General features: G+C 43.1%; 1 protein-coding gene across 3 annotated transcripts in view; it reads right to left on the bottom strand.

Annotated features, from left to right (window-relative positions):
• The window catches only part of col22a1 (collagen type XXII alpha 1 chain), a 75,770-nt gene that overhangs the window by 10,261 nt on the left and 48,826 nt on the right, over positions 1 to 16,683 (bottom strand). For all 3 annotated transcript variants that reach the window (XM_023960203.1, XM_023960202.1, XM_023960204.1), the window contains 32 exons: positions 12,475 to 12,528; positions 12,341 to 12,394; positions 12,183 to 12,236; positions 11,907 to 11,960; positions 11,780 to 11,824; positions 11,643 to 11,705; positions 11,449 to 11,502; positions 11,316 to 11,357; positions 11,197 to 11,229; positions 11,064 to 11,117; positions 10,690 to 10,743; positions 10,551 to 10,604; positions 10,423 to 10,476; positions 10,251 to 10,304; positions 9,847 to 9,951; positions 7,442 to 7,486; positions 7,020 to 7,097; positions 6,915 to 6,950; positions 6,783 to 6,836; positions 6,628 to 6,672; positions 4,682 to 4,717; positions 4,487 to 4,600; positions 4,161 to 4,214; positions 3,968 to 4,021; positions 3,809 to 3,862; positions 3,611 to 3,664; positions 3,437 to 3,490; positions 3,279 to 3,332; positions 3,118 to 3,171; positions 2,993 to 3,037; positions 1,680 to 1,733; positions 33 to 86 (listed from right to left, as the gene is read on the bottom strand). In XM_023960203.1, the coding sequence (XP_023815971.1) occupies positions 33 to 86; positions 1,680 to 1,733; positions 2,993 to 3,037; positions 3,118 to 3,171; positions 3,279 to 3,332; positions 3,437 to 3,490; positions 3,611 to 3,664; positions 3,809 to 3,862; positions 3,968 to 4,021; positions 4,161 to 4,214; positions 4,487 to 4,600; positions 4,682 to 4,717; positions 6,628 to 6,672; positions 6,783 to 6,836; positions 6,915 to 6,950; positions 7,020 to 7,097; positions 7,442 to 7,486; positions 9,847 to 9,951; positions 10,251 to 10,304; positions 10,423 to 10,476; positions 10,551 to 10,604; positions 10,690 to 10,743; positions 11,064 to 11,117; positions 11,197 to 11,229; positions 11,316 to 11,357; positions 11,449 to 11,502; positions 11,643 to 11,705; positions 11,780 to 11,824; positions 11,907 to 11,960; positions 12,183 to 12,236; positions 12,341 to 12,394; positions 12,475 to 12,528 (1,767 nt within the window). The remainder of the gene's footprint in view (positions 1 to 32; positions 87 to 1,679; positions 1,734 to 2,992; positions 3,038 to 3,117; positions 3,172 to 3,278; positions 3,333 to 3,436; positions 3,491 to 3,610; positions 3,665 to 3,808; positions 3,863 to 3,967; positions 4,022 to 4,160; positions 4,215 to 4,486; positions 4,601 to 4,681; positions 4,718 to 6,627; positions 6,673 to 6,782; positions 6,837 to 6,914; positions 6,951 to 7,019; positions 7,098 to 7,441; positions 7,487 to 9,846; positions 9,952 to 10,250; positions 10,305 to 10,422; positions 10,477 to 10,550; positions 10,605 to 10,689; positions 10,744 to 11,063; positions 11,118 to 11,196; positions 11,230 to 11,315; positions 11,358 to 11,448; positions 11,503 to 11,642; positions 11,706 to 11,779; positions 11,825 to 11,906; positions 11,961 to 12,182; positions 12,237 to 12,340; positions 12,395 to 12,474; positions 12,529 to 16,683) is intronic.

The raw sequence follows: 16,683 nt of genomic DNA, 5'->3' as shown, positions 1-16,683 counted from the left end.
CAAACTTTTTGTTGTCATCTAAAAAGACTCACTGGTTCTCCTCTTGGACCGAGAAGTCCCTCTGGGCCTGGAGGTCCTTTGGGACCCTGCAAACCAAAAACAGCATTTTAAAATATATTTTTTTATATAGAGAGGAAGTAACCTGTTTTGAATAAAATTGTATTCATAATAGATGTCGTGGATTTTATTGGAAGAAAGAAATGAAAGTAAAGTTTTTGTTTTGTTCTTAAACCAGAGCTCAGACTGGGATCCTGACTGTTTGTCTTAAAAAGCTGGAAGCTCTTCCTGTTGCTGCTCCGACTGAAACCTTCAGCATGTAAGAAACGCTGAAATGTGCCTGAAACTCCATGTTTTTGTGGAAGTTTGCCACAGAGCTCCTCAGGGCAGCTGGTTGGGCCCACTGGGAGTCAGTCTTACTGCTGAACATGTTGCTGCTGATTGACATCAGAAAGTAGCATTTATTCATTTTTATAGCAAATCTCTATCAAAGCAACAATGTTTCAGCTTTAAATAGATGATTAATAACGTTAAAAATGAACTGAAGAGCAGAAAAAGGAAAACTTGTTCCTCACACGTGTTCTGAGAATGTTGGTACGTGGCTCATCTCAACAGTAGTTACTAGGGGTGTGACGGTATACTAAAATCTCAATTTGGTTTGGTTCAGAATTTCATTAGGGTTCGGTTCGATACATTTTCCGTATTTTTTTCGGTTAAAACAGGCACAAAAAAATGTCTTCCAAAATGCATTTATTGGTTTTATATAACAAAAATAAAATTTACCTATGTAGGTGTTCTGCTATATAAAATAATACAACTATTAGCTGTCAGGAACCAAAAAATTTGGTTACTTACACTGGCCTGAAAAAAAAAATTTAACTTGCACATTTATTTTCTTGTAGACCTAATTGTCACGGTCGGGTGAGACCGTTTTAAGTGTGTTAACAGATTACATGTGTTATATGTGCAATATGCTATCTTTGTGTAACAATAAAATGTGGAAACACAGCATTTGACTTTTCCAATTGTCTTTTCCTTTCATCCAAAAAAATCCAAAGTGTTTCCACACAGGAGAGCATGAGGAGATGGGGGGGTTCACTTCCACGTTCAGACCCTCAGAGCCCCCAGAGTGGGTTAATAAAAGAACCGAAATGGTGCTGAAAGTGATCCTAACCGAAATTGCCGTACCGAAACAGTTCGATCCAACTACATGTACCGTTACACCCCTAGTAGTTACTGCAGTGTTTCTCAACCCTGGTCCTCGGATCACACTTTTCTGCCTTTTTTCATTCCTACTCCCCTCAAAAAACCCTGTCTTTGATGACAGTTATCAGGTTCTACAGAACCTGAAAATGACTGGAATCAGGTGAGCTCAAGCAGGACAACATGGAAAACAAGCAGGGCCGTGTTCCCTGAAGACCAGGATGGGAAACACTGGGTTTCTGAACATTATTGCTACTTTTAGTTTGATGGAGAGCCAAATTTGCAGAGATACAAATACCTACAATTTACAATAGAACAAACTTTCACAGCTTGAAGGACAACATGGCCAAATCAGCACATCGGTTTGAATCCTTTTAAAATAAAGGCAGCAGCTACTTTGCATAAAATGGAGGGGTTTGTTGACATTCATGCCAGGATTGCCCATTATTGATACATTTCAAGCAAACAGTTGGACACACCTCTTTGCCAGGTTTGCCGTCACGCCCAGCTGATCCAGGCTTTCCGTCTTCTCCCTGTGAGGAAAGCATGGATGACCGTGAGGACAAAGGGGGTTCGGGTGAAACTAAAGCTTTGTAGTAAATTCCTTCCACATGAAGATGGTATCTCCAAAACCGAGGAATTTGACAGAACCGAAGAAGCAAACACTTTGGGTATCCATCCCACCCAGGACAGGTCCCATCAATACTGGGATTTGAACCAGCATCTGTGACATAAACTACTAGGCCATAACTGCCCTACATTGCCTTCGCTTGAACCGCAGACATAAACACAGCAATAATCTCTGAAACACACAGACAACTCTGAACAGCAAAAATTAAGTCTGAAGTGGGACGGGCGCAGGACTCCACCCACTTCAACACAAAAAGGCTTCTGAAGGCGAGAAAAAGTGAGAATTTGGTTGAATTCCAGCCAAATCAAAAGCTAAGTTCCTCATATTTCAGAAAATTAGATCATAAATAAAAATGAGGAGAAAGAATGAATTCCAACACATAAATAGAATATGAAGCCCTGAACTTCATTTATCTTTAACCCGGCTGTAAACTCCTTTGTGGTCAAACTAGACTAACGCACAGTAGAAGTCAATGGGGGCTTGCTCTTTATTGCAATCAGCCTCCTATGGTCAATTCTGGAGCAGCAACGTCTGGCACTTCCTGGCTGGCTTGGAATTTGCTAACAGGGGGAGGGGCTTGATTGTTTCAGACCTTCTGGATTGTAGACTGAAGGTGTAGTTAACAGACAGAAAAGATTATTTTTCTGAAATGAAAAACTTGATTTTTAAAAACTGCAGAGATGCTCACAGTTATCTTTCTGCAAGACCAAGTCACATCTAAGATCTTGACATTTAAGCTTAAGTGGAGTCTTAGTTTTGAACCCTGTAATTAAAAAAGGAATATTTCATTCATGAATTTTGTCTTGAAACTACTTTAAACAGCTTGTGGGGACCAAACAGCAGACTGATGGTGTGTTCGCATTCCCAGTACAGAAACATGCGAAAACCTTTACTTTCAGACCAGACACAGATGACCTACAGCTTAATAAACAAATTAACTTAAGTCCCAAGTCCTGAACCTCTAGTCTCATCTACAAAAGTGTGGCTCTAGTGCAAGTCACCATCTCTGAAAGTGCCTTTGTATTTACTGCGATTTCATTAGTTTTGAATACGCAGGGCTGTCTGCCTGCTTTTATCAGAGTACTACATGTCTCACTGAAGTGGATCAGACCAGAAACCAGTTTTGGAAAGAACAAGATCAATCAGAGAACATTTGTGGACCTTAGGTCCTGGAGCTCCAGCTTCTCCTCTGTGGCCTTTGAATCCCTGTGTGAGAAGAAGAAGAAGTCCATCACTTATGACTGCTCAAGCTGCTTCCATCAGAGCCTCGCCTTGCACCCACTTACAGGAAGTCCTCTGAGTCCAGGGTTTCCTGGAGGTCCTGGTTCCCCTTGTTTACCCTGTAAAAATGACAGAACTTGCTGAACAATCCATCTGAAACATTCTGTTAGAGCTTCACAGTTGTAATCCAAACCAGCTGGTCTTTGGACCTGCTCCGTGTACTCACAGGTTCTCCAGGTTCTCCTGGTCTGCCATCTTTTCCCATTTTTCCAGGTTGACCCTTCAAACAAAAAACATGTTTAGCTTCTTTGACTGTAAAGACCTACTGCACCTTTGTCAACACCATTGACTGCTTGTTTGCTAAAGTGAAATGTCTGTCCTTACTATCAAACCAGGAAGACCCGGAGGACCCTGGATTCCTTTGAGACCCTCTTTACCCTGGAGAAAACAAACAGACTCTTACCAACGAAAGAAATAATTAAAAGCTGCTGTTGGAGCACAATGGAGTCAGTACAACTAAAAACTATAAAAAGGAAAGTATATACAATTCAGTTAAACCTTTTCTCCAGGGGGCCCTGGGGGTCCTGTTGGGCCAGGCGGTCCATCGTTACCCTGAAAAGGAAGCCATGTCAGTGCAGCACATAAGAACAGCTTTAACAAGCCAAACAAATGAGCGAGCTCCATTTAGTATTTGTCTGAATCTGTCAGCCACATCCTGCAGGTTTATCATGCAAACAGTCCAAAGGAAGAACGTACAGGAGTTCCCAAAATCCCAGGAGGGCCTGGATGACCAGGAGGTCCTGGGTGACCCTATCAAACAGACAAAGATTTAACTGCAATGAAGTCAATCATAAAAGTTACTGTTGGGAACAATAGGAGGAAGCACGGATGGGGATTCCTGGGTCAATGGCACACCTTCTCGCCTTTGTCTCCAGGGTTTCCTGCAGGTCCTCGATCACCTTTTATGCCCTGCAATGGAACAGACATGAAGCATTGTATATAAAAGCATTAAGGTAAAAGGACTTCCTTAATTGTGAACTACAATATTGTAAAATTCAGAAAATGTCAGACTGGTCAGTTTTTTGCAGTCCAACTTGTATGAAAACACCTTTGCTCCATCAGCTCCAGGGGGTCCTTGAGCACCAGGCAGTCCAGTTGGACCCTGTAATGATACAGCAGACCATCAGTCCAAACAGATAGCACTGTCTGAGGGGCTCAATTGCTCACAACTGCCCCCTGGATGGCCCCAGCTAATGATGCACCCAGAGCCTCACCGTCCATCACTCAGACTGCGAAGCATGAGTTCAAAGGTCAGGCTTCATGCCGCAAATATAGCAGTGACACAATTCAAAACGCTTCTTTAGGGACGAGCAGAGCTCCTCTGAAAGACTGAGCTTCACAGGAGAAATCAGGAGACCACAAGCTAAAGACCACCTGGTATCCATCTTGTCCATTTTTCCCAGGGGGTCCCTGCTGTCCTTTATCTCCCGGTATTCCTGGCAGTCCCGGTGGTCCAGGTGGGCCGGCAGGACAGTCTGAGCAAACATCCTGAAAACAACGAGGCAGTCGGTCCAACGATCCACACCTGAAGCTTTTATGTCCCAGAAGAGTGCTGGACTGCTTCCTTACCTTCAGGTCCAGGTCTGAGAGGTCGGCAGCCTTTCCCTGAGAGACAAAGTTAGTCAGAAAATCATCACAGTCAGAGAAGAACCAACCCCTGAACAGGGTCTACCTGCTCAGACTGAAGCAACAGTTCCTTCATCAGGAACCCTTCTGCTCAGTTTTCAGATATCCCTGCCTCGACTGCTGTAGATTACCTGGATCAGGTACATTTGGTTTGCAGTGTCTTTTGTTTTATGTGTGTGAGGGTGTGTGTACATGCATCCAGGTGTGGTTTTAATGAAGCCTTTCCATCAGATTTGAATAAATGTTTCAACCAAAAGTGGGTCACATTGTCTCCTTTTTTTCATTTACTGTGTGCTTTATATTGAAGGTTGGAAACGGAAGTTGATGTTGTGCGTGCTCCTTTAATGCAGATCTGATCATTGTGTAGGAATGTTTTTTTTTAATGAAGTCTTACAATCTTGAAACAACAAATATGCAAAGTGTACAAATCATACAGGAATAGTAGAGAATAAAATAGCAACAAAAAGGAAATGCGGGAGCTGAAGTCGCACACTTTTAGGCAGAGATTTGCTATAATATCTGGAAGAGCAACACTCATGGAGCTCATTGGTGGGATTTGATGTTGCTTTATCCTGTGCCACTAAAAGGCGAACATCATGCTAATCTTAAGGCCCGTACACACCGGGACGAATGTCGCGCGCGATATTCGCCGATGTTTAACGCCTCGTGACTAAACAAAGGGCACCAATGTGAGTGTGCACACCGACGCGAAAAAACGGCACGCGTCAAAGCGTCAAAAAAAAACGCCTCGGGTTCGTTTTTTTGGTTTGACGCGCCGCGTCAAAAACTATATGACCAATGAGAACGGCACTTTTGCACACGTGTCTGGAGCTTCTGAAGTTCCAGTAAAACACAACTTGGGGGCGCTCAAACACAAAACTGCCTTGCTGAGCACACGTACCAGCGAAGAAGATAGACGCCAAGTAGCGTCTACACTGCCGCGAAGAAATAATGACGGACATTCTAAAATATCCCCGAACCAAGCACCAGTTGGAGCTACTGGTGCTTGAAATATTCATGTTTTCTTTGTATGATTCTGACAAGCGGGTAAATACTTGCTATCTTCTTCTGAGGGAAAAGCGACTTTAAGAATCGTAAAGTTGCGCGGCGCCACCTTGTGTACAGGAGTATTTCTGTTTACATTAAGCGCCATCTAATGTCAGGGAATGAAATTGCATGTTCGCTCGGCTCATCGTCAGCGAAAATCGCCTGGGTGTGAACACAAAAAACGTGGCGAATAACGGCTGGCGAATATTCGTCCCGGTGTGTACGCGCCTTTAAGCCTTTCATAGTAAACCATTTCCATATATGGTAATAACTTACCTTTGGCTAACAAAAGAGCACTTTTTTTTTAATTAAATGAGTTCTTTTTTCTGTTCACATACCCTGAAGTAAGCTGATTCAATCTCTGAGGCTCCGCCTTTCTCTCCATGTGGGTGTTGCCCATTTCATGACGTCAACCTAGCGCCGGCCTCAGCAGCAAACAAACATCCAAACTTTTGCAAGTATGAATGTGCATATTTGTGCATAGAAAATGAAAGCCTTCAGTCGATCACCGCTAGCTCCACGGAGAAAGGGTGCGTTTGTGTGTTAGCCTGCATGGGGGCGGGGCTGGTAGCACAGACTCTTCCTGGAAAGGGCTGTTCTCACTTATCTATGTCCCGATGTGAGTCCCAATCGTTTTTGTGGGTTGGAAAGGGGCTGGTACTCAGGGAGTTGTTTTTCAGGGGAATACTCAAAGATGCGTGAACGGATGAAAATACCACTTTATAGTGAGGGATGAACATTATAAAACACTCAACTGGCCAGAAATGTCTGCAGCCAGTTACTCTTGGAGAGTTGTAATAAACATACATACAGAGATCTGCTAAGGAACGGTTAGAACTTACAGGCTCTCCTGGTGATCCCTTCTCTCCTGGTCTTCCTGGTAGACCCTGAGTTTGGAGGGAATCAGCAGGTCACATGTCATGAACCTTATGCCATCAACCGCAGAAAAAGAGAGAAGGAGGAACATAGTCCCTGAGACCTTTCATTTTGGACTCACATTGTGTCCTGCTGGGCCCTGAGGACCTGCGACTCCTGGAAGGCCTCTTAAACCCTGAAACCCAGGAAAGACTAGTTGAAAGAACAAACAGCACAAACATGTGGAGTTTTGTTATCAGGAGCACATCCTTACCGCGGGCCCCGGCGCTCCGTCTTTTCCTGGAGGACCCTGTAAGGACAAATACGATCACAGATACTTCTGGCTCAAAACAGAAAGAGGAGTTTTGTTGGGTTTTACCGATGGGCCCTCTTTGCCCTCTCCTGCTGGACCTCTGTCTCCTGGCATCCCCTGCTGTCCGCGAGGCCCTGGAGGGCCCTGAGGTAGAAAAGCAGAAAATTCTTCAGAGTCCTCAAAGAGACAAAGATATGTAATCTGATGGAATAAATGAATGTGCATCTATAGACCTGCAATTTTCAGAAATGCAAGTGTTTCATTGAAGAAGGTGGGCCAGTTAAGAACATGAAAAAGGAAAACTTCTATTTTTTGGAGGCGGGGGCATCAGAGCTGTGGTCACGCAGGGCTGCACGCCCTGATTGCCTTTTCTGCTTTCAAAAGCAATGAATTGTTTCTTCTTTTCCTCCATGACAGGAGGTTTTTCACAAACCAAGTCCTGCACCTTAATAAGAAGAGCAGTCCTGCAAACTTGCAAATAAAATTACCTTTGGTCCTGGGGGGCCCTGAACCCCCTGTTGTCCCGGATCTCCCTGTAAGATTAAAAAAAATATGTATTCATTGCTTCAGCACTGAAAATATATTTACTGTAAAGACACAGAAGCGGTGACAGGGTTGTTCTAGCCTGTGGGAGGCTGCAAAAAGAAAAACCGTGTGCTGAGTGTTTTCGCCCTGATGCTTCTAACAGCGCCTCTCCCGCCTCATCAGCAGGCCAGCAGTGGTGGAAAATGCAGAAACGTGTGGAGGTCTTCAGTAAAAATGTGCCCGCACAGGCCTGTTGGCTTCAAATACAGCTCATGACAGGGCGGCGTTTACAAGTAAACCCCATGTGGAGCAGCAGATGAAATCCACCAGGAGCCTGTGATTCATTATGGTAACGACCTAATCTCACATTTAATTAAAGTCAAATCAATTAATAATAGCTATTAATCAAAGGAATGGGCTTCACGATGTTATGTAAGATGTTAAAAGCAGCTAAAGCAAACAAGAAAGACAGGTCTGACACACGGGAGCAGCAGCAGCGAGGCGTTGGATGGTCAGAAAATGTTGTGGTCGACAGTCAATTACAGCACAGAGCTGGATGACACTAAGGCTCAGAGGATTGTGAGAGAATCATGCTGTCAAAAAGTGCAAATGAAGAAAGAGGGGCGCGTCCTAGCCCTCATGTGCATCAAGTTGGCCTTCAATCGTTAAAAACGTTGTTTGTAGCGACATCTAGCGGCAAAAGAAGAGATAACAAACTGTAATATAATTGTGGAATGAAGTTGGACATCTGTGCCTGAATTAATACTAAAAAAAATGACATCATAGAAATGAAAGGATTTGTTATTGAACCCATAAGATCCTCAAATGCTTTAGTGTTGAAAACTATCGAGAAATCTGTCTCATTTATTGGACAATAAAGGTGCAAAGACAGGACAAAAGAGGCGCCATTGTGACGCTAACATTTGACCCCCTTTTTGTCTAAGGTTGGCCTCTTCCGGGGGTGTTTGGAGATCCTGTCAGGACCTTACTGAAAGTCCCACTCCAATCATCTCATTGGATGTATTTGAAAGTGTTCAGAGAGATCTTATAGTTATGTCGATGTAGTTTTTGGACAAAATCTAAAAACCTGCGTCGTTTTTAGGACATATTTTCTGCAGTAGTTCATCAGAAATTCACTTCTGAGTTGTGGGCGGGACTGTTGGCGCGGGGTATGCCTGTCCTCATTTCCCATCGGCCCTTTGTTTACACTCTTCCATGGCCTACAGCCCCTCACAACACCAACCTAACATTAGCGGTGCAACTGAAATCCATCCGTACAGTTTGGATCCAGACTCCAGCTCAGAGGAGGAAAACAAAGACGTTCATGGATCTATTCTTCTGTAAGTGGATCATCAGAATGGATCGGAGCAGGGAGCTTGTGGCCAGCAGATTGTTGTTTGTAGGTAACAAATGCAACCTTTTTTAAAAGGGATTTCTTCATCTGCTGATGATTCACAACAGTTTGTATAAAGGAAAACTCAGAAACGCAATCTGAATCTTAATTTTTCTATGTCTTTCCTCCATCATGAGAAAAATGCCACAAGAACATAACACCAAAAACTGAATTTCTTCATCAGAGTGGGTGTTTAAGTTAAATAGGTTGGAATTAACCCTGCATCAGATCTCTGCACATCTGTGCCTCACAATGAAGGTTTTACAAAAATAAAGAAAATTATGATAGAAAGGTTTAAGCTGGTAAATATTTCCCATTTAGTTTCAGTAATTACATATTCTTCATATCTTTTCCAAGTTAGCTTTGTGTTGAGTATCCAAAATGGTTCCCTATTTAAAAGGTTTTTGTCAGATGTATTACTTTTTTTTAATTCAAGGGTGAGGTGTGTGAAAAAACAGGGACAGACATTTAGATCATCAAAAGGAGTCAGATGCTCCCAACACTGAAGCACAGAGGTGGAAATGTTATGATATGGGCCACATGGAGGCAACAAGTATGAATGGAATTTAGCTTTTAACACAGGGATCCATTCAGGAATTTCCAATGATTTTGTGTTCTTCTCAGCTTTCAGAACCTTGTCATGAAGAGAGGATTTCAGCGTCACAACAAAGCGACTCACACATCCTCCATCTGCTGTGAAGACTCCTACAGAGCCCTGCTGGACGACTCTGAACTCCCTTAACTGAAGATGAGGCAAAGATACTGAGACCTTAATAAAAACATGTGAAGACTTTTGTTCTTGGTAAACAGTCAGACTCAGGTAGGGTCTGCATTGAAGGTGAAGCGTTTCCACTCGAATAGAACGTGGCGTTTTGTTCAAATAAAACACATTCAAAGTGTAACAGAAATACTGTGACTGGACATTTGCATTGCAAGTGACTTTTGAAGAGATGTAAACAGAAAAGTATTCCTCACATTCAGACCGTCTTTTCCCCTCCCTGGTGGTCCTGGGGGTCCAGTCATGCCTGGTTCACCAGGTGGTCCCTGGGGACCGGATTGTCCTGGTTTACCTGGTTCCCCCTGAAGTTCCAGTCAGAGGAAAAAAAAACATTAAGATCTAAGAAGTGATGCCCTGGATCATTTTAACGGTTTTTTACTCATATCCATGTTTTACATCAAATTTAAGGAATTGTATTTTACAATAAGCCATAAAAGAGGAAAAAAACAGAAACGGAAAAGATTGAGCTGCTTGAAACAAAAGAAAATGTAACAGAGAAAGCCCACCAAAGTGTACAATTTTTACTCTACACTGATAAAGACTTTCTTATCACAGTCTAAAAAAAATAAAATTAAAATGAAAAACAACCAAAGCAGCTGACCTTGTCTCCTCTTTGGCCAGCTGGGCCGGGGGGCCCGATGATCCCAGGGATGCCCTGGAAAACAGGCAGCCGCTACATTGGACTGAACATCCCAGAGTGACTTACAATTGTAAGGGACTGTTTTTGGAATGCTAGAGGGTTTGGGAATGCAAAGGGTTTGGGAAGGACCTACCACATTCCCTGGAGGTCCCCGTGGACCCTGAGTCCCGGCCACTCCAGGTGGACCCTGACAGGGAGACGGACACAGTTCCAGTTTCTGCACCCCTCAGCATTTTTGCAAAGATCTTATCAATATCTTACAGGGTCTCCAACACGACCAGGTTCTCCAGGTAATCCTTGATCCCCCTTTGGACCCTGGGGAAACAGCAGCCCATCAGACACATCCCACCGTGAGGAAAAACCCTTCCATGAAGCAGAGATGGTCTGAGGAGTTTCCTACCACGGCTCCAGGTGCTCCCTTGAAGCCTTGTTCTCCAGGTAATCCGCTTTGACCCTTAGAGAGAATTTATTCCATCATTAAAGAAAATACTCTCAGAAAAGTCTTTTGATTGAAAGATTAAAAAAATTCCAAATGATTTGAAGAATCACAGCTCAGATTTGAAAAGAAGTTTATTTAAAGGCTGAAACTGAAACTATCGTCTAGCATCATTAGTGTGTTCGGTTTGTGCCTTTTGCCCAAAGACATGCAGCAAATAAAAGTTTGGTGCACAAACTTCGGATCTGGACAGCACTTCAGAGCAGCAAATAGCAGCAAAACCTCAAATGCAACAGATTTAAAGTTAACAGGAGAAGTTCTGGGAGGAGAAACCTCACCGGCTCTCCTGGTTTTCCCTGGTCCCCTTTCTCCCCTTTCTCTCCGGGTTTTCCCTAAAAACGGGACAACCGAGGGAGTCAACACCAGGAGGAGGCAGAGGGTTCCTTCATGCTACAAGGAGGAGGTACTTACAGGTTCCCCTGGCTCTGGGATGACGTTCTCCACCTGTGGAGTCGGACAGCGAGTGGTGACACATGAGAAGAGTGACTGACATGACAACGGGGGAACGGGGAAAAAGGAAGACAGCTTACGTTTCCTGGGATCCCAGGCGGCCCCCTCGGTCCCACTTCACCCTGAGGTGGGAAGAGAACACTGAGTCAGTTTCTCACTGCAGCTGTGGGTGCAGGAGAAGATCCTTCAATTAACCCTGCATTCCATGTTTACCTGGTCACCCTTATCCCCTTTGGGCCCGATGGGTCCCTGCAGACCCCTGTCTCCCTGTGAACAGAGACCAAAACAAACTTCAATCAGGAGAAATAATCTAAGGACCCTAAAGGGGTCCAATTAAAAAGATTCAGTTTGGGGGGTTTTGAGTAAATTCATCTCCTGTGACAAAAATGTTAAAAGATGGAACCTACCGGAGTCCCCCTTTCTCCCCTCACACCTTCACCTCCGGGCCGGCCAGGGGTCCCGGCTTCCCCCTGCCAACATCAAAAAATGTGTTTGGATTTTCAGGATGGAAACACAGCAGATCAGTGAGGTGAAGGAGACTCACTCTCTCTCCTGGAGGACCTCTTGGCCCTGGAGGCCCCTCGTCCCCCTGAGAAGGAGACACACGTCTTTAGACACCTCATAAAAACTCAGCATGTCTTCAGTTTGGGGTTCAGCCTGAGAGGTGGTACCTTTGGTCCAGGTTTGCCAGGGAAACCATCTGCCCCTCGCTCTCCTTGCAGCCCCTTCAGAGACACAAACAACCCTCAAGAAACCTTCATCACCCAAACACGCTCCTCCAGAGCCTCCAGCCTTCAACCTGATCAGCGTTTGTCTAAGAGGAATCGCTGGTGGAGGGCTTTTCTTCAGAAACAATGATGGTAAAACACTGATCAACCAGAATCAACCAATCACTAACTAACAAGGAGACCCAAAGTGATCAGTCAGAGCCTTGGGATTGAACTGACCGGAGACCCGTCCCTTCCAGCCAGACCGTCCAGACCATCTTTACCAGGAAGGCCCTTCAAGGATCACAAGAACACATGGACACATTGTTCACCATTTTCCACTGACATATCCGTAGGGGATTTTTCAGGCTCCCGTTGGAACTGGAACCAGCACTCACAGGTTTTCCTGGTTCTCCTTGTTTCCCTGAAAATCCCCGCTCCCCAGGAAGACCCTTTGGAGAAGACAAATGAGTCAAACTGCAGCAGCAGCAAACAGAGGCTTTGGTCAGACTCTTTTCACAGCACCACTCACAGACGGTCCCGGTGGGCCTTGGATTCCTTGTGGCCCCGGCGGTCCATTAGGACCCTTTGAAAAGAAAATTATTAGAAAACTTAGCATCACCTCTCCTCACAAATTAGATGACAATTGGCTGTTCCAGTGGAGTGTCAGTAACAGAAACAAAAGAGAACATGATGATGCAAATGCTGTTCTCCATTCCTCCCACATGCAGTTTACACAAACTACACAGAGATTCAAACTGAACTCAATCCAGGCAGTCGCTCTTCCCGACACATTCCTCTGCTTTTGTCTGGAGTGGCTTAAATGACTGCTTTGTCGTTTCATTCCCAAAATAACAATAAAAAAACACATATGTATCCTGTGCCCCCCTTTTGCCCCTCCTGAAGTGACTCTGTGAGTAACGGTAATCCCAACGTTTGCCTGTAGGGGCAGTAATGTTCTTAGAGTTGGACAAAAAACATCAAAGAAGAAAGCAAAATATTTTAATGACCCAGCACAAAATTTAAACTAGATTAAGTCCAAATATTTAACCATTTTTTATGTCTCACATCCTTTAGCCTCTAATCTGAGAGCACTTTGACTTTTTCCAACTCACTTGACTTTTTTCCAACTCACTTTCCAGTCACTGACCCCAGTGACTGTCTAGGAAATGCTTTTGCAGCTTTATTAGATGATGTTGGTTTCATCCAAAATGTAAATGAACCCACTCACTGTCAAAAGGACACCCTGGACCTTGTTTTAACCCATGGTATAGATATTAGCCAGCAGAGTGTCCTTCCTCTTAACCCCATCATTTCTTACAAGCCCTTAGGACTACACTCGATGTTGTTGCCCCCCTGAAACCTAAGTTCGTTAGACAAAACCGAGTAGCACCGTGGTTTAACGCTGAAACTCGTTCTCTTAAACAAGACACCCGTAAGTTGGAAAGAGAATGGCGCCGCTCCGGTTCAGAGCAGTCTCTGAATATCTGGAAACATAGCCTATTAAATTATAAAAAAGCTCTGCGTAGAGCTAGAAGCCAGTACTATTCAACCTTAATATCAGAGAATGGAAACAACCCAAGATTTCTTTTTAGCACTATAGCTAAATTAACTCGCAGTCAGAGCTCAGTAGAACCACATGTTCCTGTTTCTTTCAGCTCTGATGATTTTCTTACATTTTTTGATAGTAAAATCTCAAATATTAGACATAAGTTAAATCAAGTTATTCCTACTATCAGCCCAGAACAGGCTGAAGCGGTAGAAATGGAGGCATCCATAGAAACCTCTGTAACATTAGACTGCTTCACTATTGTGGATCAAGTGGAAATAGCATCAATTATTACGTCCTCCAAATCCTCAACGTGTCTGTTAGACCCAATTCCCACTAGACTTTTTAAAGAAACTTTTCCCCTAATTAATGATCCCATATCAACAATGATAAATGCCTCTCTGGAAACGGGTTATGTGCCACAGTCTTTTAAATATGCAGTTGTTAAACCTCTTCTGAAAAAGCCCAGTTTGGATCCTAGCATCTTGGCCAACTATAGACCGATATCAAACCTGCCCTTTATTTCTAAAATCCTAGAAAGAGTTGTAGTTAAGCAGCTTTACTGCCACCTACAGGACAACAGCCACTTTGAAGACTTTCAGTCGGGGTTTAGACCCCACCACAGTACGGAAACTGCACTAGTTAGAGTCTCTAATGACTTGTTATTGGCCTCAGAAAAGGGACTACTTTCTATTCTGGTCCTGTTAGACCTCAGTGCAGCCTTTGACACTATCGACCACGGTATTTTCTCCAAAGATTAGAGCATGACATAGGGATCATAGGTCATTATACTAGGTCCTAAAAACCTCGGAGATGCTCTGTCTGCTCAGATAGTCTCCCTGGATGGTATAAGTATAGCCCCCAATTCCACAGTTAGAAACCTTGGGGTTTTATTTGACCAGGATTTATCATTTAAGGCTCACATATCTCAGGCGTGTAGAACTGCCTTTTTTCACCTGCAGAATATTGCTAAGATCAGAAATATACTTTCTAAGAGTGATGCTGAAAAACTCATCCATGCATTTGTTACGTCGAGGCTGGATTACTGTAACTCCTTGTTAGCAGCGTGTCCTAAGAGTTCCTTAAGAAGTCTCCAGCTTGTTCAGAACGCAGCAGCTAGATTGTTAGCTGGAACCAGCAGAAGAGATCACATCACTCCTGTGTTAGTTTCACTTCACTGGCTCCCAGTTGATTCTAGAATCAAGTTCAAGATCCTCCTGCTAACCAATATGGTCTTTACATGGTATGGCCCTAAAGACCTCATAGTCCCTTACCACCCAAACAGAACACTTTGCTCTCAAAATGCAGGACTGCTTGTGGTTCCTAGAATTAGTAAAAGTACGGTTGGAGGTAGAGCGTTTAGCCACCAAGCCCCTGTCTTATGGAATAAACTCCCAGCTCATGTAAGAGAGGCTGACTCAGTTTCTATATTCAAAGTTAGACTGAAAACATTCCTCTTTGTTTTTAGGCTGCTAGAAGTTGAAGCTGGGGTAACTATGGTTCACTGGGGTTCTGTCCTCTTTTCTCATCTGCTTCTACCCTTCCTCTTCTCTATCCTTGATCATTATTCATCATTTAGTTGCCTCTGTTTGGTACAGTGCGATTCATGTATTGTCCCTCTTTCCCCTCCTAGGGAGAGAGTGCTTCCAGATTCCAGTTGGCTCATCTGTGCTCATGTTCCTGACCGTTTACCTCATCTCTGGCTCGCCTCTGCTCCTGCTCCTACACCTGGCTGTGGTTCCTGTCTCAGGCTCGACTCGCGCCCCTGACTGCCCCCCCCCCAACCACGGCTGGATGAAGCTCGTCTGCTGGACTTCAAATATGTAGTTGTAGATTTAGATAAGTTAGTTCTTCTCTGTGAGTTCTGGTAAATCGCCTGTCCGTCCTAGAGGAGGATCCCTCCTTCACGTGGGCACCCCTGAGGTTTCTTCGTTTTTTCCGGAGTCCGTTTTTTTAGGAGTTTTTCTTACCGCGAAGGGGGGTCTAAGGGCAGGGATGCCAGTATAGCATAGTCAGTTTGTTAGTTCAATTTAGTATTTTCCTATTAAATTCTATTTTTTCATGATCCTTTTGATTTTATGTTTAACTTTTTCAATTACAGATATGAAGCCCATCGAGACGACTGTTGTTGTGAATTTGGGCTATTTAAATAAAATTGAATTGAATTGAATTGAAATCCAGAAAAAGCTCATACAAACAAAACTGAGCATTCCTAATCATTTAGTTAATTTTTCTGAAAACACATGAATAGGGAAATACTCAAAAGCAATTTATTATTTTTGGAGTTAAAAATCTTGATGCATTTGTATTTGGGGGAATTTGTTACCATCTTATTTGTTACTCTTACTGTGTGATTCCATTTTGCTCTGTGAAGCTCAAACTCAAATAAATCATGTTAACTTAAAAAAAAGCCTTTCCTTTAGTCTGTAATAAATCAGTCTAGTTACTCAAACAAAGCTAAAATAAAAAACAATACTGGAAAAGAAAAGTACAGAAGAAGATAAAATGATAGATTAGAAACATCGTTTAAAATGTCATTTTAAATTTAAGTTGAAAACCAAAATATTCAAATACATATTACTCCTTTTGGATCTTCCTAAAAGTGTGATAAAGGTGGTAAATACATTAAAATTAAAATTCTGCTCTTTTTTTTTCACTAAACAGAGACAGTAGTTACAGCGACTGACCATCCCCATGAAGAAGTTGCAGTCACTTCAAAATTGATTGCAATTTAGATGAAAATAATCCGCTTCTGCTTGATATTTACTTAGACGTGTCAGTTCTCTGCCTTCCCGCTAGAGGGCAGCATATGGACGTCGTTTTGAGCCCTGGCTCATCCTCACTGGAGGTATTTTTGATTCACAAAAGCTGTTGGTTTCCATCAAGTCTTATTCATTTTTTGAGATAATAATAAGTAATTTAAGACAAAAAACAATATCAGATGAGACTGGGAGGACACATAAAACTCAGAATATTTGTCAAAATAATAATTAGAAACAATCATTTATTATTATTCGGTAACACTTTCTTTTACAGTACAGTACTTACAGTGTACTTAAGTGGTATTTACATGGTACTTATAGTGTAACTACTGGGTACTTTCAGGGTACTTACATGGTACTTTTTATGGAATTTACTGGGTACTTACAGTGTGTTTACATGGTACTTTCTATGGGACTTTACTGGGTACTT

This window comes from Oryzias latipes, chromosome 11 (genome assembly GCF_002234675.1).
Source record: "Oryzias latipes chromosome 11, ASM223467v1".
In the NCBI taxonomy this organism is placed as follows: Eukaryota; Metazoa; Chordata; class Actinopteri; order Beloniformes; family Adrianichthyidae; genus Oryzias; species Oryzias latipes.
Note: the sequence above shows the minus strand (reverse complement) of the source record. Positions and strands in the feature narration are given on the sequence as shown.